The sequence below is a fragment of the Pipistrellus kuhlii genome, unplaced genomic scaffold (assembly GCF_014108245.1).
Source record: "Pipistrellus kuhlii isolate mPipKuh1 unplaced genomic scaffold, mPipKuh1.p scaffold_m20_p_7, whole genome shotgun sequence".
NCBI classification, from domain to species: domain Eukaryota; kingdom Metazoa; phylum Chordata; class Mammalia; order Chiroptera; family Vespertilionidae; genus Pipistrellus; species Pipistrellus kuhlii.
Window position 1 is genome coordinate 33,903,492 of NW_023425573.1, and position 27,166 is coordinate 33,930,657.

At 39.3% G+C, this 27,166-nt stretch overlaps 1 protein-coding gene across 3 annotated transcripts in view; it reads left to right on the forward strand.

The window, feature by feature from the left end:
• The first annotated feature begins 5,803 nt into the window (after positions 1-5,803).
• Positions 5,804-27,166, forward strand: part of CCDC141 (coiled-coil domain containing 141) — a 159,906-nt gene continuing 138,543 nt past the window's right edge. The window contains exons 1-2 of one of the 3 annotated variants that reach the window (XM_036421943.2): positions 5,804-6,179; positions 9,036-9,158. In XM_036421943.2, the coding sequence (XP_036277836.1) occupies positions 6,078-6,179; positions 9,036-9,158 (225 nt within the window). In that variant the 5' untranslated portion in view covers positions 5,804-6,077. The remainder of the gene's footprint in view (positions 6,180-9,035; positions 9,159-27,166) is intronic. The other 2 variants (XM_036421941.2, XM_036421940.2) reach the window with 2 other exon arrangements.

Here is a 27,166-nt window from a genome sequence, read left to right on the forward strand (position 1 = left end):
AAGCTCAACACAGATACGAAGTCTTGTGAACTATAATTTTTAAAATAACCTTTGTACATGAAAGCTTTTCAGTGATTTAAAAAAATATATATATATATATATTTTTAATATATAGTTCTCCCATTCAGAAAGGACTTTTCCCCAATCAGTAATTGCCATGTTTGCTTTTTTTTCTTTTTTTTAAAACTAAAGTCTACACATATATCTTGTTTTCCAGATCACACATTGCTCTTTAGGGGTGTCGAACTCAATCAGAGAAGGGGCCAAAATCTAAAATCCAGCCTAAATCGCGGGCCGAATGGTTTACTGAACAGTCATAAACTGTCATTGTGATGGAAATGCAGCGGAGTGCAGTGATGACAGCGCGGTGCGGGCCACATTGCAAGGCCTGGCAGGACGGATTTGGCCCGCGGGCCTTGTGTTTGACACATGTGCTCTAAATAGAGAGCCTTCAAGAAAAGATGTTGGTAATAATTGAACAAATATTGATGTAATTTCACACATCATTTTTGGTAAGTCACTGCTTAAAATTATAATAAATCCAGTGATCTTTGATCTTTAGCCAAAGCTAAGTATTCTTTGAGATTGTCTAAGTTTTGTTTTTGTTTTCTTTACCACTTATCAAAGGGAAGTTTGCTGGGTCTATACATTGCTTTTTAGTTATTCTTCCAGAGTTTATGGGGAAACTAAGGATTTTTGTCATTAAACATGTTTATAAGGAAATTTGTGAGATGAAAACTTTACAAGGAGCCATGGTATTTTGGATATGTTATTCTTCTTAAGTAAAGTCTAAGTGTCCATGGAGAAACATTCCAATGAAGCATTGTGTTGGCATTTGTGGTTTGGGTGCGCTTGCATTCCTGCTTTCATTCTTGACTCCTGCAGTCTCTTCTCCACAGAGTTTCTTTAATAACATTAGGTCAAATGATGTCATTCCTTGTATGAAGAACATGCAATGATGACCTGTCTAACTCAGAATGAAATCCAGAGTCCTTACTTTGGCTTACGAACAGGGTTACCACCTAATTTATCATTCAAATTGGACTATTTTGCCAGTGAAAGAGGCCTTAAGAGTAATTACACCAGGACAACAGGTGTAAACCATGGTTATCCCAAGCAATTCAGGACGGAGAGGCCCCTAGAAGGCCCTAGCCAGGATCACCTCAGACTCATGTTCTATCAGTGTCCTCTCTTCTCTCAGTCCTCACTTAGCTCCAGCCACATCGACCTCCTGAATACTTTTAAAATATAACAGCATGCCCCAGCCACTTAGAATGTTTTCCCTGAGATATCGCTGTATCTTGCTCTTTTCAACTTAATCCTAGTCTTTACTCAGATCTCATCTATTCTGAAGACCTTTCCTGACTCCTTCCTAAAATAGTATTCTTCTTCCCTTGTTTACTTACTCTCTTGCCCCGCATTGTTTTTCTTTATAACACTCATTGCATCCTGACATAACTAATTAGAAAACAACAACAACAATATATTGTTGTTGTTGTTGTTTTCTAATTAGTTATGTTTCTGCCACCATAAAACAAGCTCTATCAGTGGATAAACTTTGTTTTGTTTATTGATATGTGCCTGGCATCTAGGACAGTGTCTGACACTTAGTAGGTATTTAATCATACTTGATGAATGAACAAACGAATTCCTGCAATGGAAATAAGTTGTTGGCTAGAATGGGCTGTTTTAAGAGGAAAGAGCAGCTTCAGTTTACTGACAGATGGCAACTGAGAATGCTTGTATTCCACAAGGGCCATGACCCTCACAGGCAAATGAATGTCTTTACTAAGATCAGAGAGGTGCCAGGAGGAATGTTACAAGATATAAAGAATGAGTTAGGGAACATTTTGGCTAAAGTGAATGGTAAAGATGGAACTCTAGAAGAAAATGATGACTTCCAGAGATGTTTTTACCGTCTGATTATTGTGAGATTATCTCTTCTCAGATAATGCATATTTTATGTCTTTCTAATATATTTAATCCATTTAAGTAGCCCACCATGTTTTAGGTCAACTTAACTTTAAAATTGTATTTCAAATTTTTTGATAGTATTAGTTTTAGGAAAACCTGTAATAGATTTATTATCTTATAAATAATAATATTTAACTATCAGAACATCACTTGAATGCCAGGCATTATTTTAAGTGTTTTACAAATATTATCTTACTTAATCCTCACAGAAACCCTATGTGATGTTGGTGTTCTCATTATCCACAATTTGCAATAAAGAAACTGAGGCGCAAAGAGGTTAAGTCAGTCTAACTTCAGAGCCCCTAACCCATTGCCTTTGCCATATTGTGTAATTTATTTGTTGTTATTGTTTTATAATCATCCTTAGTTTATTATGTGTGTTAGCCTCTGTATTCCAATAGATACCCTGAAAGCACCCCCTGATTTCTCTGGCAAATTCTGAATGTAACCTTTTGTGATTCCATCTCCTTAAACCGCCATGAGTTGTTTTTCCCTTAGCTGTTATTACAGTGGATTTTTATCTTGGTTACTTATGTCTTTGTTTGTGGTGTGTCTTTTCTCACTGGAATTGTCATCACCTTTCAAGGATAGGGACCTGTTTTACTCACTGCTGTACTAATATACTGCTGTACTGCATACTGTAATACTAATACACTGCTGTACTACATACTGTAAGTGCCCAGTATATAGCAAATGTTCAATAACTACTAGTTGCATACATAAATACTGAATGGATCAGTTGTACTAAAACTGTATTTTTTTCTGTATGACTAATATGATTCAATCAGCCACCCAATAGTTATAAGCACAAATTCTGCGCTTAGTACCATACTCCAAATATAGCCCTTGCTAAACGCGGGGTCCTTCTCTAAGCACTTTGTGTGAAAGAAGAAACTCTTTTAATCTCTATAATTACCCTGTGAGGCGGTCTGCAAGGATTAAAAAGCAGTATATATTGATACATACAATGGGATGTTATTAAGCCTTGAGAAGGAAAGAAATTTGGACATATGTTACAACATGGATGAACCATGAGGACATTATAGTGAGTGAAAAAAGCCAGCTGCAAAAAAGATACCTACTGTGTGATTCCACTTACATGAAATACTTGAGTAGTCAAAATCATAGAGACAGAAAGTCGAATGGTGGTTGACAGAAATTTGGGAGAGGGAGCCATGGAGAATTACTGTTTCATAGTACAAAGTTTCAGTTTTACAAGATTAAGATTTATGGAGATGGATGTTGGTGATGATTGCACAATGTTATGAGTGTTTTAAACATCGCTGAGCCATACACTTAAAAATAGTTAAGATGGTAAATTTTTTGTTTTGTGTATTTTGCCACAACAAAAAAATGAGGCAAAAAGTGCTATTTGCAACTCAACAGAATCCATTTATAGCTTTTTGATTCCCCATGGAGGATATTTCACTAACATTCAGTGGGTATAAAAGCAGGCATTTCCCAGAGGGATAATCAGAGAAGGCATAATATCCTCTGCAAGATCCTCTATAAACTTCAAAGGATATGAGACCGCCTATAAGGTTTTCTGTTTTGTTTTGTTTTCTGGAGGGTTTTTTTTTTTTTTTTTTTTTTTTTTTTTTAAATGATGATGGGGGAGGAGGCAGAGCATAAACAAACTAACTTAAAAAGCTTTAAAGAAACATCTATTGTGTACTGATTTCTTTAGAACAATATATTTTATACTAACTATTCTCCAATTTGGTTACCGGAGTTAATAATGTAATTTATAGTTCAGTATTATGCCAGATGAAGAACATAGACCAAGGTTCTACATGAGTTAATGTGGATGGAGAGGTCTGCTCAACAGAACTCCAGGAAGGAGGGCAGAGGGGACTAAAACGCTGAAGAGGATAAAAATAGAAAACAAGGGAAGAGAGAAAAACTGATTCCAGCCCTGGCCTATGCGGCTCAGCTGCTTGGAGTGTTGTTCTGTACACCCAATGTTTGCAGGTTCAATTCCCCGTATGGTCTTGGTTGCTCTCTTTTCTCCGCTCTCTAAAAAATCAGAGAACATGTCCTAGGATGAGGATTTAAAAAAACACTCCTGCAAGTCCACGGTGCCCTCCACGCCTTTGACACAATCATCCACCTTAAGTGGGGCTCTGTGGACAGAACCACTCTTTTCCTAGCCAAGCTCTTTGCAGCTCTCTGCCAACATTCCCTTTGCCTCCTGAGGGCCTTTCTGCAACTTACGATACACACTGAGTTTCTAACAATAGGATTAACTTTGGGTGAAAGGAACTCTGTGTATTTTGGGTGTGGGTCACTGTTTGCTCTTCTGATTGGCAATGTACACAGTGCCTTAAGCAACGCCGTGTGGGGCATTTTAGGTTAGGGTGTGGCACAGTCGTCAGCTCCTGGTTTTTCTCCTGAGGGCGATTCGCTGAAAAGTAGTTTCATTCAGTTTGCTTTGGTTTGTTTGGACCAACGATTTGCTCAAGCAGAAGGTGCTTGCCTGCAGCGTGGAGGCAGCCTCAACAGAGAGGTCAGGCTGTTTCCCTGCAGGCCTGCCATCCCTCCCATAAAACAATACCATTGACCATCTTTTCTACACTGTGGCGTCTTGGCATAGGGTCTCAGCTTGCTCCAAATGCTCCCTTCGTGGCATCAGGGAGCATTCAGGGAGTCCAAGACCTGATTTGAGAGCAGGGCTCTGGGTCATGGCTACATAACTGGGACAGCCTTGACATACTCTGGGAAACAAAAACGATTGCTGAACACCGAAACATACTACTTAAGAACACTTTCCCCCCTTAGCTCCATAATATTATCGTGAACCTTAGCAGAACAAAGCCATGGTGCTGACTCAGTCTTCTGAGCATTGGCCCTGAACCTGAATGTGCTTTCAAACAGAGTTAAGGGTTTCAAAGGAGAGTGGACTCCTTTAACTCTGTTTATAGCTCTCTCCTCCGTTCTGGCTCTGTCCCAGAGATTTCCGATGGCTCCGGTAGAGTCAGAATCTCTGATGTGTGTGTAACTGACCTCTAACCCACACGTCAGTGTTATTTTCAGCTGTTCTTTGACGAGGGGTCCAACAGCTGCTGTTTAATACCACCGGCAACTTGTGACACACACAGAGTTTCTAGCAATAGGATTAATCTGCCAGTCTTGGGCTCTGATTCGAAGCTGTCTATAATTCTCCGGCTCACGCAGTGGAGGGAGAATAAAAATAAAACCTGCAGTAGAATGTTATTTTTTTATTTTATTGTAGAAAAATACACATAGTGTTAAACTTTAATTAAACAAAAACATTCTTGCTGCAATTAAAAAGTAACAGCAAAGTGTATTACTTCTTAGTATTTGTGATAACTGAGTTTCAAAGTGCTGTTCAGTGGAGTACAGTAGTCACAAATAAATCCTGAGATGGTGGGTGTCTACTGATAAATGCTTGTTGAAATATTTTTTAAATGCTCCTAACACATCAGAAGCAATGAGAAAATGTAACTACCCCATATAAACTTTATTTGACAAAAGGCAGTAAGTTTTAGAAAAGTAGATTAATCTAAAAAGATTAAGCTAAAAAGATAAATGGCTTGCTTAATCCCAAAACAAATACCAGAACTTATTTTTAAAGTACATTTTAAAAGCTTTTTTTTTTTTTTTTTTGTCTAAAAGAGTCTTCAAAAGTCTTAAAAAGTTTGATATTGCAGTCAATGACTAGCTGGTTTCAAAGTCCACTATAGCTAGACAGATTCAATGGCAAAACTAACTTGGATTGTCAGGATGTAACTTTTTTTCCCCCCCCGTTTGCTATCAAACATCAGCTGATAGGAAGGGAGCTAGAAACTGCCCTCTGCATTTAAGATAATGGCAAAAATAACAGGCGCTTAGTGTTACCATACTAGGGGTGTGGCGATTCTCTCCCCTTCTCTCTCTCTCTTTCTCTCCTCTCTCTCTCTGGTGATAAACTCAATGGGGTTGTCTATTTTTAACCTCCTGTTCTCTGCTTCTGGCAGAGCAATCAGTGGGAGCTGAGCTCTTCCCCTGAATGAATCCAAGTAACCCCAGAGGTTGCCTTCTGAAATGACCAGCAGACGCACATCTGTCCAGAGGCTCGGAGTGTGAGCGGCATCGAGAGGACCATGTCCAGCCCGGGGAGCCCTGGAGTGGAGTTTTCCACCACCACCGTCAGCTCAGTGGCCGTGCAGGCTGGGGACTCTAAAATCGTTATCGCCGTCATAAAGGTAAACTGACAACTTTCTTTTCCCCGTGTGGCTGTGGGCGTCTGGCTGTGTGCTGATAATCCCGAAGAACATTCCACACAATCAGCAGTGCCCGGCACAGAGGAGATAACCCAGCTAGCACATCTTGCTGCTTTCTTAAAGCGGCAGCGAGAGAAACCTCTGTGAAGCTTCAGCCAGGGACCACAGTTTCTCTTTCAGTGAGTGAGGAAGCATGGACAGCAGCTTGGTGCAAAACAAAACAAACCGTCTATTTTCAGTCTGTTTTTTTTTAAAGGCAAGGCATGGGTGATTACAAATTCATGTTAGCCAGGCTGAAGAGGCAAACGGGCCTTTGAAAGGCGGGTGGTTTTTGAGAGGGGTGTGCTGGAGGAGGGAAGGGGAGAGCCTCAAAGATGAGGGGTGGCCCTGTGTTGGGCAGGATGGGACCCAGAGGACTCCACCAAGGGGCTCTGACCCGTGCCCTCCTCAGCTCTGGTGGTGACACGGGAAAGGCACGGGTAGATCCTTGTCACACTGCTGAGGGAGTGGAGACCCTGCCAGGGAAGGTGCAGGGGGCATGCGTCAGATTGGCTCTTGACAGCAGGAAGTTGAAGCCACTGGGGGCTTATGTTTTATGCCAAGCCATTTGTCCATTTGCAAAGATGACAGCACATCTGTAGGTTGAAGAGAATGACTGTGATCTTCTTTCCTATGGAAATGGCCTGCAGAACCCTATGAAGTGGAATACTTGGGTCTAGTCAGTTCACCACCCAAGGAATTCAGTGTTTAATGAAGGGAGTCGGGCAGACAATCTGGCGCTTACCAGCCGGTTACTTTCAGATCCTGTCAAGCTTCATCGAGTGACTTTCTGGCCTTTTGTTAGTGCATGGATGCACAGCAAGCCGGTTAATTTCACTGAATTCTGTGACTTTTATGTTCATGTGGAAGGGATAGCAGGAAGCAGCCCTTGACATTGAGCAGAAGGATGGGCGCTGGGGCACCAAAGGTCACGTGTCCTGGCTGGGCTGTGTCCTGGGCTGCGGAGACGTGGCCCCACATAAGCAGGGCCTCTGCCGCTTCCCTCACCCTCTTGTCTCTTCAAAGGCAATGTGTGGACGTGGGAAAAAGCCTGAAGCATAAATTGATCATTTGCATGTGATTTTGTGATGCTTTGAGTATCTGCAAATTTCAGCAATGAAGGAAAAGAGGCAAACTCACCACTTAAAAGAAAGTTAACATTCCCTCAAATATGAACTATATCTTAGAGCAGGATAAGGAATAATGCACATAGAATAAATTATAGGAGAATCAGAAATAGATTGACAGTAAGAAAAAAAAAGTCTCTAAAATCACTCTGAAAATTCTTAATTTAACCAAACTGTGTTTCTAAGAACATTTGTTTGTCTCCTCTCCTCAGCTCCTTAAGCTCACTGCCATCCCATATAAAACAAACCCCAACTTATTCAAAATGCAAAGTCCATCTTAAAGGAAAGAAGTGCCTACATCTGATCTACACTGAGTGGCCAGATTATTATGATCTCTGAACGCATAATAATCTGGCCACTCAGCGTGTATCCTATATAATAAAAGGCTAATACTCAAATTGTCCCCTTGACCAGGAATTCGACCAGCAGGCAGGCTGGCCAACCGTCCATGCCCCCTCCCCCTGGTCAGGCTGGCTGGACCCCACCCATGCACGAATTCATGCATCAGGCTTCTAATATACACATATATACACTGAGTGGCCAGATTATTACGATATTATATGTTCAGAGATCATAATATTCTGGCCACTCACTGTATTTGGGCCTCTGTTTCTATCTGGTCTCAGGGTACTAATTACCTAGAATAGACATGTGTTTTTCTCATTTCTCTTCAGCAGTTCACCTAGTCACGAGTATGTGACTGCTCATGGTACCTGTTGCTTAATCAGTTGTTGCTCCTTAGAGAAACAGTTCCTCAAGAACTGCAATGAGCAGTTGTGCTTAGAGCAGTGAGAGTCCTGAGTGTGGAAAGCAAGTCGGCTGCTTTCAAATGGCAGTCGTCACATGTGTCTGAGTTGATAGACGTTTTCTTACATACTTTATTGACTACCCAACACCAAAAGTTGGAAAAGATTATGCTTTAACTTTGAAATAAGATGCAAATCAGTTGTTTCATCTGCTGCTTATCTTTCTGGTTAAACCAGTAAGGTCAGTGTAACACTGATCAGCCAAAATTGCATTTACAAAACCTTCCCCTTCTGGTGAAGTTTGCATTTTACTTGCCCGAGTGGAATATCACTATTTCTATGGAAAGCACTTTTGAGAGTGAGAGAATGTACATTGTTTTGTAATTTTGTAATATTCAATAATATACAATCTATTGTATGTGTTCCTCATTTGGGAATGTTAAATTTAAATACAGCATGTCAAGAGGAAATCATTTAAGAATTAAAAAAAGAAAAGGTAAGGCATGGATTTATATTAGACCTGCTATATTTCAATTTATTAATGCCCATCTCTTTGGACCTTGAGAGCTTGTTTGGAGATTCTAGCAGGGGAGCGCAGCTACTTGTATACCCTTGACCGAAGACCGGTCCTCTCCTCTTGGGGGAAAGTCGTCCTCTTCGACCGAGCGCGCAGCTTCGGGAGGGACGCACATGGATCGGTGAGGGAGGAGGGGGACACCCGCCTAGCCAGCCAGATCAGCCAAATCAACCCTGGCGATCAATGGGGTGACAGATGTCGCAGCCAGATCGCCCTCACATCCAATGCCCATCTCTGGAAAGAATAAAGTGTTCATAGAATAACTGGAAACGTAACAGAAAAAGGAGAAGGGTGAAGGGGAAAGAACAAGAGGAACTAAAAGTGCTTTTCATTTCATTTTTATTTTTAGTGTGGCAAATGGGTACAACTTCAGCTTGCTGAGTCACAGCCCAATATTTTAGAAATTGGTAGCAGTCAAGATGAAACCAAAAAACTCCTTCATGATCATGAACTTCTTTTGGCCAAGCTCAAGGTAAGAAAGAGCCTAAGCTGTGACATAGATACACTGTGCACAGCAATAAAAACCCACATCTGATACGTCCTCTGGCTCCCTCTGCCATCACTGTCTGCTTTAACACAGTGCCCTGTAGGTCCTGGAAAACACTCTAGTTACTTATGAGCAAACACCAACAGAGGAGAGAAGTAATGAGATTTTTTAAAGCATTCCCAATGTGATAGAAAATATGAAGAAATAATATTTTTACTGTGGAGAAATAAGTAATTTTTTTCCCCTGGCTGCCTCAGTGAAAAAAAAAATTCCATCACTTTTCCATTTCATACATCAAACTGTCAGGTCACATCAACAGGTCCAGACTTTCTATTGTTAATGACACCTGCTGGCAGGAATAATATAGAGCTTGTTTCCCTTCTGTTGAACTATTAAAAATATCTGATTTAGTGTTTAATATTAAGATTTCTTGATATTAAATAATACTTTTAGTAAAATCAGATACATTATTTCACATGTATTATGGTTATTTAGTTAAGAATCTAAAAGTAATATGGGCTGGTAATGTCCAGATAAGGTATCTAATCAGGGCCAGCTTTATCATCTAGAAGGCCTAGTACAGAATGAAAATTTGGGCTCTCTGTTTAAAAATCAGGGTAAAACTTTTCTTGACTATTAATGGTATTTTTGTTTGTTTGAAAAAAAATATATATATATGCTAATTAATGTCTAGCTTCTTCAGGCATGAGGGTATGTGTGGGATGAGTACAGACTCCCAGGCACAGGGCCCAGGCCCTGGCTCAGTGCACAGGGTGTGGACTTGACCCCTGTTCTTCCGGAGCTGTGTCCTGACCCAGGGTAGATGGCAGAGGTCACTCAGCAGGGGCAGGGAAGCAGGCAGGATAGCATAGAGGCTATCCCCAGGAGGCAGGACCACACGTGCCCCGAGGCTCTGATCCTACACTTCTTCCCCAGTTGTCCCTGTGGACTTTTCTCATAAAACACAAATTCAAAGCTAAAATTATTAAGAATTTTAAGACAGTGACAGGTAAAGCATTAGGCTCCAAGTGGTTTCTGAGGATGGAACTCTGGGATGCAGCCAGCCTTTTGAGTAATAACCATCACAGGCAAGTGAATGCTGTCCCAAGATCAAAGAGGTTTGATTCAGAGGCCCAGGAGGATTAGATGTTCAGTGCTCTTCGTTTTAATGTTTCTGGCTTCTTTGAACATTTTGGCTGGAATTTATACTCACTTCCTAGATTTAGAGGCAGATCTGATTTGCATTTGAATAATTCTAATAGTGGTTTACTGATTGGATGGTTGTAAAAGTAATTGAGTAAACCACACTGAGAAGTTGAAGAAAGCATTAGTGCTGAAGCAGGGGCCAGTGGATTCCAGAATTGATTTTCCTGTTTAGACAGCTCCTAACTCTGGGATCTGGGCTCAGTGCTGCCCTTCAAGGTAGAAATCCTTGGCCACTGGGAAGTCCTTTGTAATTCTACAAAACCACATTGTAATGTGAAAGAGCACTGACCCAGGAATCAAAGCAGCATATGCACCTGTTTCTGAAATTAATCTGGACTTGAAACTACATCTTTCTCCAGGTCCCACTCACAGTCCCAATAACAGCTATCATTTTCAGGTTTGCTGAAGGACTGGGTGGTGGTGGAGTTCATGGCAGGCAGACTCTGTCTCTCAGGCTACTTCTTTCCCCTTCCACTCCATTGCTGTTCAGGCCCGCACCTCCAGGGAGAATGCTTTTGTAGGTGCAGCAATCCAGCTCTACCCAAAACTCTACTCAAATTTGCATACTTAGATCCAGGAGCTCAAGCTGGAAAATGGTTTTTCATTTAACAGGATCCATTGTGAAAAGGTGCTTGGTGTTCCAGATCCTAAAGTTGTGCCATTTTATTCTTTTTTTTTTTGGTATTTATTTATTTATTTATATACAAATAGTAGTACATATGTCCCCTCCCCCCCATGAACCTCCCCTCCTCCCTATCCCCCAGTACATGCCCTCACCTGCTCCACCCCCAATGTCTTGTATCCATTGGTTATGCTTATATGTATGCGTACAAGTCTTTCAGTTGATCTCTTACAGCCTCCTACCACCCCACCAACCTACCCTGCCTTCCCACTGTAGTTTGACAGTCTGTTCAATGCTTCTTTGCCTCGTTATCTATTTTCCACCCCCCCAATTTATTTCCTTTTAAAAAATCTTACCTCTGCAGACTAGAAATAAACATATAATAACAAAAAATGTTTGAGTCCCAATTTCAATGTCCAACAGTTCTGAGTGCCCGTTTCAATGGCAAACAGTTCCTTATGTGTACATGTCAGCAATGATATCTGGATGGTGGAAAGTAAAAAGACAACTTACAGAATGGGGGAAAATACTGGCTAAGTCTACATCTGATGAGAGAATAATATATATATCCAAAGTTATAAAGAACTCTTACAACTCAACAACACAAAAAAGCAGCTGTATCATATTACATTTCTATCAGCAATAATACAAGTGTTTCAATTTATTCATATCCTTTCCAAGACTTATTATATTCTGAGGTTTGTTTGTTTTTATTATAGCCATCCTTCTAGGTGTGAAATAGTATCTCAGGGTGGCAGTGCAGGTCCGGCCTTCTCTGGTTTGGTCCTAGGCAACCTGCAGCGATGCACAGCTGCTGTAAAGTTGTGCCCCTTTAAACCAGTCTTCTGGCAATGGACTAGCCTTCTGGACTTCAAGCTTTTTATCTGTGGGAAGAGGGAAGCTTCATAGTGATTGTATATCTTACCATAACATATCATGGGACTGTTGTACCATAGTCCCTCTTTGCATGTGAAAAAGGTCTTTGATTTCACATGGGCCTTAGCCTATGACCTCTTAAGGTCATCTCACATACCATTGTCTATCCCACATACCACTATCAACCCCACCCCCCATCCCAAATAAATTTTAAATAGTAGCATCATTTTCCAATTTACTGTTTTTAACAAAGTCAAAGATTTGATGACAAAAGATTTTTTTTAAAAACAAAAAATGTGAATTCCATTTTGAAAATGAACTAATCAACCAATTTACTAGTTATTATGCTGCCAGGGTAGGCACAACCTTAACCTATAACAGAAAGTTGTTAGATCGAACTGTTTTAATATGAGCTTTTTAAATGATGGGGACATTAGTAGTTCAATAAGCCAATAATATTTAATGTCTAATGTTCATTCCAGCCTGTTTCTTCCCGCAATTTGTTCTAATTATAAAGAAGTGCAAGGTTATGAGTATTGGGAGGATGTAGGGATTCAGTGCTGAGTCCACTCAGATTTAAGAAAAGCCTCTCTGGATTCAGGTTCTTTATTTGAAAAATTACCATAATAATAGTTATCTTCAAACAACTGAAAAGGAAATTTGGGGCGAGAAATGCAATGATGTATGGAACTGCCTGTTGCCTTTTGAAAAGGTGGTATAATTGCTCTTTAATAATTAATATATTGGTATAATTTGTATGTTCAATTTGATAGAAAAGCTATTTTCTACTTTGCATTGAAAGATCATCTCAGACCCTAGTTATTGAGACTAAAGGGGAAAATTCTGGAAACACGGAATTTTTATGAGTGTTTCTAATGTTGGTAATGTCTGTCTATACCCCACAGATCTTATTTCCCTTCCAGTGGTGTACTTAAATCCAGTGGAGTATTCAGAGAAAAAAATATTCAGTGGGGAAAGTGTAATAACATGCAAAAAGTATTAACTCCCAAGGGTACCTAAATTCCCAAACCATACTTGAGTTATTTATAATGAGAAAGAAGGAATTTGGGAAAGAGAAGAGGGAGAGGTAAGCCAGGTAAAGAAGATCTGCCTGTGGCCACTATGACATCGCATCCTCAGAAGATTCAAGGAGGGAAAGAGGAGTTGGAAATACCTCAGGGATGTTGTTGAGAATGTTCTTCCTCATCAGAGGAATTGCAACTATAATAGAACCAAGAAAGTCTCTGGCACTGGCTCTGTATTTGTAGATATATGAATATGTGTGTATACAGTTATGTGTATTTGTAGATAATGTGACTTTCAGTGAAAAAATGACCCTTTCGAACATAAAACACTAAAATATCTCACCTCTGACTTGACTAACACATCTCTTGGTTCTCTGATTCTGACGAAATCTCTGACCCAATGAATGCTTATTTTTGTCCTATTTCTGGTTACGTAGCTAGAAATGAATAGTCAAACCATATGGTAATAAAGATAAATGTCTTACTAAAACTTGCTTTATATAAGGAATAGTGTTGTTTTCTGTTATAAACTGGAGTTTTTACTAAGAATTCACTGTTTAAAATTTTTACTGTGCTAAAATATAGGATGTCCCTAGAAATGTATATACACTTTAAATGATTATAGGGCCATTGTTTGTTAGCATACAGTTCCTTTTCAAAATTTAAAAGAATCTACAGAGATGAATAATATTTTGGTCAATATCTGTTTTCAAACTGATGGCTATTCTGGTCCAGGTGCTACTGATAATGCAAAGCAATTGAATTAGAAATACCAAGAATCATTTCAATCGGTATTTGTGTGTCCTCAATTCGTCGACTGTTGCTGGTTTTGTACCGTAAACTTTATTTTTATGTACCCCCATCATAAAAGTCTAGTAGATTAACTTTCTTTGTTGAAAGCTTAGTCTGGCTTCACCCATTATATCAAATCAGTTAAACCTAAAAAGGGGTGAAGATTAAGTGGGTTATCAGCTATTAAATTGTGTATACATTTTTGGGGACACACTGTGTTCCCCCCAAAATTATATACACTTTGGATAAATATAAAGGCAGTGTTTATCAACCACTTTTCCAAATTTCCAGTAGCATTTTAGGATGAATTTCCCTGTCCAAAGCTTAGTCTGCTATCAGCTGTTAAAGTGTGTATACATGTTTTTGGGATACCCTGTACATATAATATAAAATTTTCCATTTCAACCATTTTTAAGTGTACAGTGCAGTGGAATTAATTACATTCACAATTGTGTACAAAAATCATTACCACCTATTACCCAAACTTTTTTATTACCTCAAACACTTGGAACTTAATAAGCAATGACTTCCATTCTTCCCTTCCCTAGTAATCTCTAATGTACTTTCTGCCTCTATGACTTTGTTTATTTTATTTATTTATTTTTAAAATATATTTTATTGATTTTTTACAGAGAGGAAGAGAGAGAGAGAACTAGAAACGTTGATGAGAGAGAAACATTGAGCAGCTGCCTCCTGCACCCCCCCCACCGGGGATATGCCTGCAACCAAGGCACATGCCCTTGATCGGAATCGAACCCGGGACTTTTCAGTCCTCAGACTGACGCTCTACCACTGAGCCAAACCGGTTTCAGCAGTTTATGATGTTTTCAAGGTTCATCCATGTTGTAGCATATTTCAGAACTTCATTCCTTTTTAATGAATGAATGACATTCCAAAGTGTGGACATATGCCACAGTTGTTTATCCATCTTTTGCTGATGGACACGTGGGTTGTTTCCACTTTTCAGCTGTTGTAAAATGCTACAGTAAACATTAGCATACAACTATCAGTTTGTGTACCTGTTTTTAATTCTTTGCGTTATATACCTATGAATGGAATTGCAGGGTGATATGACATTTCTCTGCTTACCTATTTGGGAAAACACCAAAATGGTTTTCACAGCAGCTGTATCATATTACATTTCTATCAGCAATAATACAAGTGTTTCAATTTATTCATATCCTTTCCAAGACTTATTATATTCTGAGGTTTGTTTGTTTTTATTATAGCCATCCTTCTAGGTGTGAAATAGTATCTCAGGGTGGTTTGATTTGTATTTCCTTAATGACTAATGATGTTAAGCATATTTTTCTGTGCTTATTGGACAATTGTATATCTTTTTTTGAGAAATGTCTATTTAAGTCCTTTGCACAGTTTTCAATCGGGTTGTTAGTCTTTTTTGTGTTGTTGAGTTGTAAGAGTTCTTTATAACTTTGGATATATATATTATTCTCTCATCAGATGTAGGCTTAACCAGTATTTTCCCCCATTCTGTAAGTTGTCTTTTTACTTTCTCAATAATGTCTTTTAAGAATGTCTTTTAATAAAGTAAAGCTGTATGACTTGAACTTACCTATTAGAGAAAATTGTATGGTATGGGTATTGTGAATATGATAGAACCCCTTAGGACAGTATTAGAAGAGGAATAATCCATTTTTACATTTTCTGTGTCATAACAGTGTTTTACCCTAAATATTTGCTTTATATAGGAGATCCATTTTCTCTCTATCCCTGCTTTCCTATAGATACACAAGTTAAAGATCCTGCTCTCTCAGAAATTTGGGGAAGATGCTTTCACCCATCTTTTCTTCTCCCTTTCTCTTCTTTGAAGGAGTGAGGGGATGTGTTACCTGCTCAGTGAAACCAGGGAAAGAAGTGGCTGCCATGGCAAGCCAGCCTCAGGGCTCAAGCAGACCCTGAACACCCGTGGGCTACAGTTATTTTTTTTCTCTCTCTGCTTCTGCAGAAGCAGTCCACAATTCCACTCACCCAGGACACCTCCGACCCAACACTCTCCACAGGCAGGTCCCAAGCACTAGACTTTAGGGAGGAAGAAGTAGAAAGTAAAAATCAACCCCATCTTCCAAGCCAGCCTTCGTAGTAATAGGAGCAGATATTTTGGGTTAAAAGTTAGGATCCCAAATAGCATTTTTGAGCTCATAGGCCTTTAGCCTCTAAGATATTGTTTATTTAGAAAATATTTTTTCTTTAAATTATAAATTCATAAACCTTTTTTTTTTTTAACTGAAAGTAGAACCCATAAAGCTTACTAGTTATGACAAAAGGTCTTGGTCTGAGATTTGACTTGACAGTTCAAGAAATATAAATGAGGGTGGCTGGGGGAAGGTTACCCAGGACCCACTCACCTTCACTCCCATTCTTTTTTTAAATTGAATTTATTGGTGTGACATTGCTTAATAAAAATATACAGGTTTCAAGAGTACAACTCAATAAAACATCATCTGCAAACTGCATTGTGTGTTCACTATCCAAGGTCAAGTCCGTTTCCATGCCCATTTATCCCTCCTTTATCCTCTTCCCCCTCCCCTTCCCCTATTTTCCCTGTGCCTGTCACCATACTGTTGCCTGTGTCATATATCTTAATCTCTTCACCATTTTTCACCCAGTCCCCCAAGCCCCATGCTGTCTGACAACTGTCAGTCTGTCCTAGGTAGCCATACCTCTGTTTCTGTTTTGTTTGTTAAATTATTTTGTTGATAGCAGTCTTCAAAACTGCTGAGCTAGATTAAATGCTAAGATAAAAATATACCTCTTGCATACTATCCAAAAGGCAATAGTTCTTTCTGCCCCAGAAAAGACATACGTGTGTATTACACTTAAATGGTAGAGAAGCAATTTTTTTTGCTTGGTTCTGTTTGTTTAAAGTATGCTGTGACACCTACCCGATTAGCTTGAGCAGAACCTATCTTTTCCAAACTGTAGACTTTGTCTTAGATATCTTTTAATGGATTAATGTGTCAATCTCAAAAGATTTTCAAGTGACATGGCTATATCATTCTCATGACAAATTCATCTAATTATCAGTCCTCATGAGGATAAGGCAAACATATTTGGGTTCCGTGGTTAGATCTGTCCTCCAAATTACCTAACTCTATTTCCCTCCTACCACATATTGAGGTCTAGGGATTTGAGTGAGATTAGAATTTTTGTCTTTAAAAAAATTGTCTTAAAATTGAATACTGGTTCCAGTTTTAAGCAAGATGGCTTAAAACCTTCTACCCAGTCTCCATTAAATGCAAACATATAAAAACAAACAAAGACCAAAAAAAAAAAAAAAAAAAAAACCCAGGAAAAAAACACACACTAAAATAAATGCCAGTATAAACCCTGACAGAATGTGTTTGCTAAGGACACTGAAAAGTAGAGCCTAGCAAGCAGATTAGGGAGAGAGATCTGAATTCCAGATACCAGCCAACCAGCAGTGTTGTTTTTTTCTCTCTCCAATGTTGCCCAACTTGGATTCAATGGTGAAGGGATTCAATGGCAAGTTGGCCCCCTGAGGAACATACCAGATGTGGACAGAAAAAGCTCCACTAAAGTCTTCTCTTCAGGTCTGGTCAGTAGAAAGAGGAATTCTATGGATTAGAAAGGAAATAGATACCTTGCCTCTGGCTTTGCTTTTTGTGTTTCTATTCTCTTTGCTTCAACCCAGGCAGTCCCCCGAAGGGAGCCATGGTGGTGAAGTGGAGGCAGCTAAGCAGGTGACTAAACCTGAGAGAGGAAAACCTCTATCTGACCAGAGGAGCGATAATGTCAGAGCTTGTGAGGAATTCACATTGCTCTTTTCTCCCCCCTCTTCTCCCACTGCTTGGTCCCACAGATATTGTGGTGGGAGGGCACAGGCGAGTGAGGAACTAAAGCCCCAGGACCCTGTTCCATGGTACACATTATACCGATCAAGCCAGGGAAATGAGAAGACAAGAGCCGGTGAGAGAGCTGTCTTACCCTTCAGCTTCGTAACTTAGATTATACAGATGTGGATCTAATTTTCTTTTAAAAAATCCTAATTATTCAGTATTCTAGGAGCTCAAGAACCACAAACTCTCAAATTTCATTTCATAGGATGTGATCTTTTTAAAATTTAAATGCTCCCCATTGGGTTTGTGTGTTTTAATTTTCTTTATGAAAAAATAGACAAAAAATATAGAGAGTTATGTAGTTAATTGCAATAAACTGGCCCCATGTGGCCTGCCTTTTTTTAAAAAAAGTTTCAGCTCAAAATATATCCCAAGTTTTTTCATAATTAGGACTAGAGAAACCCAAATCACCCAAGGCTAGTGCTGACAGCTTTCTGAGAGCCTGACATTCTTTGATTCACTGAACCCATTTTCTATTAAACATTTATTAATGTGTTGGAAAGAAGATACTTTGCTAATGTATTATACTTCTCAAAGCAGCAATAAATAGAAATATATGCAAACCACAAATGCAAGTCACATGTAATTTTAAATTTTATAATAGCCCCATATAAATTTCAGAGCATTAAGTACTTACATTAGAAAAGCATAACTTCCTCAAGTCAACAATCTAAGTTTCAACCCTAAGCAACTAGAAAAATAAGAAAAAATTAAAACCAAAGCAAGCAGAATGAAGGAAAAAAAAAAAAAGAGAAAAAAGCAGAAATCAATAAAATTGACAACAGAAAAAATGAAAAGATCAATAAAATTGATAAGCCTTTAGTCAAACTGAGATAGGGAAAATGAGAGAAGACAAAAATTGCTAGTATTAGGTATGAAAAATTGGGGCATCACTATATATCCTATTAAAAATATTATATAAACCTCATTAAAAATAGAATATGGGAAACTATTAATAACTCTATACACATAAATTGAACAACTTAGATGAAATGAACCAATTCTTTAAAAGCCACGAAGTACCCAAGCTCATCCAATAGCAAGATTAAAAATAAAAATAAATGAATTAAAATATGTTTAATTTACCCCTAATATACCCAATATATCTAAAATATATCATTTTACATGTAATCATTATAAAAATGATTAAGATATTTTTAATTTTTGTATTAACTCTTTAAAATCCAGTATGTACAATACTTTATAGCATTTTGCAATTTGAACTGGCCACATTTCAAATAGCTAGTGGCTACCATATTGAACATTAGCAGATTTAAAAAAATAAAGAAGACTAAATCTTCAAGAAATAAAATAGAATTTGTTTATTTATTTATTTTTAGCTCAGAAGAAGTCTGCCTATAACCAAGCAAATTTATGTAGGACCTGAAAAGGACAATTATGGATGAGATTCTTTCAGGAATAAGAAATGAAAAAAACTAGGCCAAAATATTTCTAATAGAAAAATTTTGAAGGCAATTAATATGTTAAGTGGTGTTATTAGACACTGTCTCAGGAGTAGAACTATTTTTCCTAGTGTAATATTTATAAAAAATATGTGTGCAAATATATTTGTGCAAGTGTTTGGTATTATTGCAATTAATATTACTTTAAAAAGTAATTTATTAAAAACAAATTAATTACATAAACATTTATAATAATGAAAGAAGACTTTGTATTAATAGAATTTGAAAAGCTGGCAGCAGAAGGTAGTAATTAAATGGTGAGTTGTCTGGTTGTGAATTCTGGAAGTATCATTTCATTAATAACTTTATATGTAATGAATTTGTTGTTCTTTGATCATCCATTCCTCTAATAAATTTGACCGAAGCAAGAGAGTGATGCTAATTGAGAAAGTAGCTTTTGTTAGGATGGGTTAGGGAAAGTGAGCAATTTTCTTTTAAGTAGTGGAGTGTGAGAATTAGTGAAGAGTTTGACTACTATGAATTTGTATTTTCATAAAATACAGTTGTGAAGTTTGGAAGGAAGGGGTGCAGTGAGAGGATTTAAAAGAGGATAGAAGACCTGATGGTCCTACACAAGTGACCAAGGACAAGAGGAGTGTGATGTAGCTTTTAGATCAAGTGACGGCTGTAGAACTGACCTCATTTATTACGGGTAGAGAGTCTGGGATGCTGACTTCCTGCTCCAGGGTTCTCAGGCTGATGCTGCTTCCAGGCCCAGACCTATAGGCAGTTCAGGACCCCAACGAGAGGGAATCATATGAAAATGAACGCGCTCCACTTGGAACACTCAGAGGAAAGAAGGTAGTTCTCCTGGCTGGCCTAGGAATCCCCTGGGAGCTTGAAAAGAAAACACAGGACTCATATATTCAGACCCTAAACCAAAGGGTCAGGGGAAGGCTGGCCATGTGTACATTTTTTAAAGCACTCTGCAGTAATTGTGATGCACAATAAGAAATAAGAAGCTCTGGCCCAAACCAAAAGAAACGATTACCATTAAAGAACCACATAAACTCTAGATGGTTTGCTCCGTGGTTAGAGTGGCAGCCTGCAGACTGAAGGGGCTCAGTTCGATTCCAGTCAAGGGCATGCACCTATACTTCAGTCATAGGCTCAATCCCCAGCCCCAATTGGGGCATGTGTGGGAGGCAACCAATCAATGTGTCTCTTTCACATGTTTCTCTCTCTCCCCCTCCCTTCCACTCTCTCTAAAAATCAGTAGGAAAACATATCCTTGGGGGAGGATTAACAACAACAAAAAACCACATTAAGAGACTTGAACAAAAGGGCCATCATGGATTTGGGAAAGAAAGGGACATGGGAAATTAGAGGCAAAAATATTCAGGGATTCATCACAAAGTTTATAGAAAAGAAAATGCCAAGACATCTAAAGGCAGATTCCTCAAACGCCTTTAGATTTGATGGTGAAGAAGTTACTGTTAGTCTCTGAAGCTTTCTGATGCTCCCCATATATGATACTGCCCAGTCCGCTTCTGAGTTGCCTCTGTAGTGCTTAGCCTATCTCTACCTACTCTATCTGTCTCACAGAAAGCCCATATGTGTTTCATTTTCATCTCCTGCATTAGATTGTGAAGGTAGTTCTCATCTGGCTGGCATAAAAATTATGTCTCTATCCCTAGGGCCTAGCACTGTGCTTGGATTATCCTATATAATAAAAGGCTAATATGCAAATAAACCAAACAGCAGAACAACTGGTCACTATAACGCACACTGAACACCAGGGGGCAGATGCTCAATACAGGAGCTGTGCCCTGGTGGTCAGTGTGCTCCCACAGGGGGAGCACCGCTCAGCAGAAGCTGGGCTCATGGCTGGTGAGCACTGTGGCAGAGGTGGGAGCCTCTCTCACCTCCGCAGCAGCACTAAGGGACACTCAGGGTATGTCCTCCTGCCGGCTTAGGCAGGGGGAAGGGTGGGGAGCAGGCCTAAGCTGGCAGGCGGACATACTCCAAGTGGTCCCGGACTGTGAGAGGGGGCAGGCTGGGCTGGGGGACCCCTCCATCCCCAGTGCACGAATGTCGTACACTGGACCTCTAATCTGTTCAATAAATGTCTGTAGAATGAATGAATAAATGAATGAACGAATTACCACTTATATCCATTACTTAATTGCAGGAATCTTTCATGTCTATGTAGTAACAAAATAAACATGCAAAATAAAAATACAATAGGTTAAAAAAAAATGAACTAGCAATGATTTCATAGTATTAGCTTACCTCACTCTTCTTGCTCACAACAGTTCTGAGGGTTTTAAGAAGACTTAATTATTAATGTATAGAACATTTGGGCTCCTAAGAGAACATGGTGGGACTGGTAAATTATTCATACTATTAGTTTTTCTGATTTATGTCATTATTCTTCTTTTAACTGAGCTGGAGGATACGTTACTGAGTGAATTATTGATGTCTGAGTTTTGGGATGCTGCGTCCCTCTTTTCTGGGAAATGTTCCCTGATCTTTGGCCCCATCTCTCTCCATCTGTCTCCACTGGGCTTCTCAATCAGCACCTCATTATATAAGCACAGTCACACACTCTGATACGGTGCTTATTCAAGTGCAGCATATGGAACTCGTTTAGCTGTGGATTCAAAGAAGCTACCTAGAGCCCTGAGAGATAAGACTCCGGGTAGAGCCAGGACAATCCACGCTTGCCCCTGCAGCTCTAATGGGCTCTTAGTCATCAGTTAGTGCTGCTTTTATAATTGACTTACTTAATATTTTTTTCTCTGTACATATGGTAGTTCTCCTAAGAGTGTAAGCTTCCCTCTGGGCAGAGATTGTGCTGGCACATTTTAAGGTATTACCTGAGTAAATTTTAGTTGTAAGAGTTTTGGAGCCTACATCATGACATACGTATTAACATAATACAATGGACTTTCATTGAGTGATTGCTACATGCCAACCACTTTTTAAAATTTAAATGTGTGAATTTGCTTAATCCTGAAAATAACCATGTCAGGCCAATTTTATGAGAGACAATGCACTGTGGAAGTTGAGCCAGTAAGTTCTGCCTGCCTGGGTATGAATCCCAGTGTTGCTGTTTAGGTGTACAGTTCTAGCAAAGGCACTCCTCCCTCTGTCTCCGTTTCTTCACCTGTAAAATGGGATGATAATAAATGAGTAATAATAAAAATAAAATGGGGTGTGAGGATTCAATGAGTTAGAATACTTAAAAAATTTAGAACTGGGTTTCACACAAAGTGCTGAATGATAGTTAGCTGCTATTATCTTTAATCCCCATTTAACAAATGAGGATTAAGGCACACACATGTCAGGTGCCAGCAGAGGAGCTGGGACCCCAACTCCAGCAGTGTGCCTCTGTGCCATGCCAGTGCTCAGCACACTAAAACGCCCTTCAACTCTTAGCTGTACTGTCACATCCCACTTATTCGTGAGAGTCACAAGAAGGTGAAATCCACTCCTTATCTGATGGGAAGGATCACTCAATGATTTCTGATCAGCATGATAGCCTAGATCTTACAGGATTTCAGGGACCAAGTCATGATGGCTTCAGGGTAACTCTGCTCTCCTCGGCTGGATCTCCTGCCTGCTGTGTTCCTGGTTCCATGCTTGGCACTGGGGAGTGGGAAGACACAAAGCAAATGTAAGAGACATTTTTGGCCTTCAGAAACAACATAGGGGGTAAATGACCCTGGTAGGCCCATGAGGAAATTAAATAACAGTGAAATCACAATAGTAAGCCCTAGATGATTAATTACTAAGTAAGTTCCCAGATGAAAGACATTGGTAGTAAAAGTACTAAGGCAAGTTCAGGGGAAAAGATAAATTAGTTACTGGAGTTGTTTCATGGAGAAGGTGGCATTTAAGGTAACCTTGAACTAGAGGCTGTGGGAGTAAGCGGTGTGGGAAGTCTCTGCGGTCAGGAAGAGTGCAAACTCTTCAAGTCAGAAGTCGCTGGCTTCATCCTGTGAGCAAATGTTAGTTTAATACTCATATTTATTTATCCTTCTGTTTGGTACAAAATTCCCCAGGTGCTTGCTTTTGTCAAGTCTTAGGGAATGTGTCATTTTCTTTGTTGTTCTCTCCCACAACCCCCCTTACCCGGAAGCAGAGTAGCGTTCAAGTTCTCCGGTAAAACACAATGGCATTTTTGATAGGGCTCCAGGACTCTGTTTTCTCAGTCACATAAAAGGCCACAGACATTGAGGAACCTCTATGAGAGGTAGTGAAGTCCGCTAGTAAATAAATTCCAGGGTATAGTCAACTCTCTCAAACAATAGAAAGCACCAAGAAGAATACAATCCCATGTACCTGTAGACTATTTCTAATGGCATTATTTACTTCATTTCAAAGAGCAGACATGGAAGGGTCATTTAAATGCAAACACCCAAGAAGGAAAATTTAAGAAGATACATTTATAAAAAATAAGTTTTGGGAGCTTTTTGGGTGCATTTAAAATCTGTTTTAAAATATTATCATTTATTAGATCCATATAAAAGATTTGTTTGAAACAATTGTTGTTTTGCAGTAAATTGAGGAAAGGAAAATATCTGATTTTATTTACCTTTAATCATAAAGGACTAAGTTGTCTGAGAGGTAAAGGTAATCGCGACATTTCCACAGTGAAAGGATTTTATGGCTCATTAGTAAATGGCTCTGATTTGAAAATTAACCCCCCAAAATGCTTATTTTTCCTTTTAATCAAAATTGAATCAATGCAATGTCAGAGTTTTTCAAGCTGGTTTTCTTAATTTTGTCATTTTCTATCATTGCTTATGCTAATGACATTTTCTAGCGACAACAGACCATCTGATAGTTTACTAACTTGGTTTAGGCACTGGAACCCCTGAATGTTAGAGTTGACAAAAAAATTCTTCATCAGGTGAGGGCTGTGGTCTAGCTCTCAGTGCGAGGCTATTTCCACTCTCAGGACAGCTGTGAGCCTCAGTCTCCAGCAGCCCATTAGCTGAAGCTTGTATTTCAAACTGGAAGCCAACCAGATATCTTGTTCTGTTATTTGTGTGCAAGTTAGGATTAGGGGCAGCCCATGCAAACAGGGCAGGGTGATAACACCATCAAACAGGCATGTGCAGTTCAGTTTTCATAGCCAGAACTAGGTCATGGGTGTTTGTTTCTCTTGCATCAGAAAAAGATTTTAAGCCAGAGAGCCATTTTGCTTCCTTAATGTATACCTGAACTAAAAATTAAATGAAATAGGTATGGTTTACACAAGAGAGAATAACCTATGTTGATAGTGAAATGACATAAAATGCCTGAAAAAGGAAGTATGTAATTTCTTAAGTATTCATTATCTTACTAGAGGCATGGTGCATAAAAATTTGTGCACTTGGTGGGGGTCCTTCAGGCTGGCCTGTGCCCTCTTATAGTCTGGGACCCCTCAGGATGTCCACTTGCGAGCTTAGGCCTGTTCCCCAAGTGATCAGACCTAAGCTGGTAGTCAGACATCCCTCTCACAGCCTGGGAGCCCTCTGATGATATCTGACTGATGATGACTTAGGCCTGCTAAGCCACAGTTGGACATCCTTATCACTGCCGAGGATGTGGGAGAGGCTTTCACCACCACCACCACTGTGCTTGCAGCTATTAGCCCTGCTTGTGGCTGAGTGGAGCTCCCCCTGTGGGAGTACACTGACCACCAGGGGGCAGCTCTTATGTTGAATGTCTGCCCCTGGTGGTCAGTACACATCATAGTGACTGGTTGTTCCACCATTAGGATCAATTTGCATATTACCTTTTTATTATATAGGATATTTTGGTTATCATTACTTTTTGGCTGCAGTGCTAACAGTTGCTAACATTTACAGAAGACGGAATAGGGGTCGGGCAGTGTGCTCAGCATTTTACATCTTCTCACTTCATCCTTATAAAGACAGACTCTTAATATGCCTATTTTCTAGATGTGAAAAACGAGACTCAGAGTTTATACAGTTAGTAAGTGGCAGGGTCCACTGCTGCTGTGATTTGGGTGACACTTGGAGTGTGCTCTTGCCCTCATGTGTCCATGACCTTCCCATTCAGGCAGTTTCTAAGACCATAATTCCACCGTTGGAGAATCATTCATTCAAATTATCAATAAATTGTTCTTCATTCAAATACAAATAGTGAAACAGGCATCTTTCCATCTTGCTACATTTTACTTCATGGGACTTGCTTGGGATTCTTTTGGCCCTAAAAGCTTTCTCATCCTTGATTGACACCTAAGCTACATGCTTTTAAAAAGTGTAGAATGGGGGTAGGCAATAATATGAACATTTTTGTAAAAATAAAGCTTTACATTAAAATAAATATTCTCTGATAATGGAGTTAGTATTAGCCAACATTTGGAGAAGGATTTATCATAAATATCAGGGTTTTCTCACATTCCTGAAATCACACTATGTATTAGCTAATTTGTTTCATCAACATTTATTGCTAACTCTAGCTGCCATCAGGAAACATGGCAGCATTGCATATAACTGGGCTGTACTGCTGAAATATTTCCATAAAACACCAAATGCAACAACTAGGTTAGAATTATGTAGCCTACAGCCTACCTACATATTTACTTTAGAGACTGCTTTCATATACACTGTCTCATTTTTTGCTTAGATAATAAGGACCAGTAGGCTATGGACTCATCTTTTTTTAATTTTTTTATCTTCACCTGAGGATATTGTTATTGATTTCAGAGAGAGGAAAGAAGAGAGAGAAACATTGATGTGAGAAATATTGATTGGCCACCTCCTGCATGTTCCCTAACTGGGGATTGAACATGCAACATAGGTATGTGCCCTGACCAGGAATCAAACACTCAACCTTTTTGGAATATGGGATGACACTCCAACTAATTGAGCCATCTGGCCAGGTATGAATTCCTCTTTATAGGTAAGAAAATTGGGTCTTAAAGAGTTTTTTTGGTTTGTTTTTAAGTTTCCTGACTTACTTATAACTGAAAATTCGTACCATCTGACCCACTCCCTCCACAACCACCTCTGACAACCAATAATAGGTCCTCAGAGAGGTTGGATGTCTTGCTTATAGCTGGTAACTGGCTGATCTGGGACTCCCAATCTGATTAAAATTTAGTTTGTCGTGATCTTTCCTCTATGCTGTCTTCTGTGACCTCCTGGCATAAGCTGAGCACTCAAGCAGGATATACCTGATTCCACAAAAAGTGCTGCCATAGCACAGCCAGCAGTGGGGATGCTCTGGCCCCTGATGGGAGTATGAACCTGAATCCAGTCGATAATTCTGGAGAAAGACCCTTCGGTCCTCTGGCGATGGCAGTGCTCTGGCCACAGGAGTACTGTGGCACCTCCTGGGGGATGTCACATAGCTCATACACAGTGCTCAGGACAAAATTTGGTAAAACTATACTTTTGGATCTTGGCTCTGAAGTTCCTTATGTGATTGAATAGAAGAACAAAATGCATCCTTACTAAAACACGCAAATGAATTCAATGGAACTACTATCCGAATTCTAAGTGATAGTGATAAGAAAGTCTTTATTACTAATGATCACATAGTTATTTTCTCTTGTCTTATTGTTTTACATGATCTTCCTATTACTGTGAATATACTAAGCTATATTGATGAATTTGAACTATAGTTTTCAATTTTTTAAGTCAATATTATTATCTAAAAATTAAATAGCACTTTATACTTTTAAAATTATTTTTTGTGTTTTACATAGTCAAGTTGAATACTTCAAGGCTAACAAGGCATATTTTTGTTTGTTTACTTAGAACTTACAAAAGCAACAGAGTAATTTTGTGCTTACAATTACTTGGGTAAATAAAACTCAGGATTAAGATAAAGAAAAAGGTGTTTTGGTATGATTTTTAGAATTCTCATAATCAGAATTTGAGACTGAGTATAATTCATGTACTATTATAAATTATTGCCTGTACATGGAAAAACAGTGGATCTTTTGCTTTGTCTCATTCACCAGATTTTTATTGAATACACTAGAGGCCCGGTGCATGAAAATTCATGCACTGGAGGGGGGCGTTCCTCAGCCCTGCCTTCTCCCTCTCACAGTCCAGGAGCCCTCAGGGGTGGGAGGCGACCTGGTGATCAGGGGAAGGCAACAACCCCATCACATCTCTGCTGTTGCCAGTGCTGGCAGCACAAGCCTCAGCTGGCCCATGGGAGG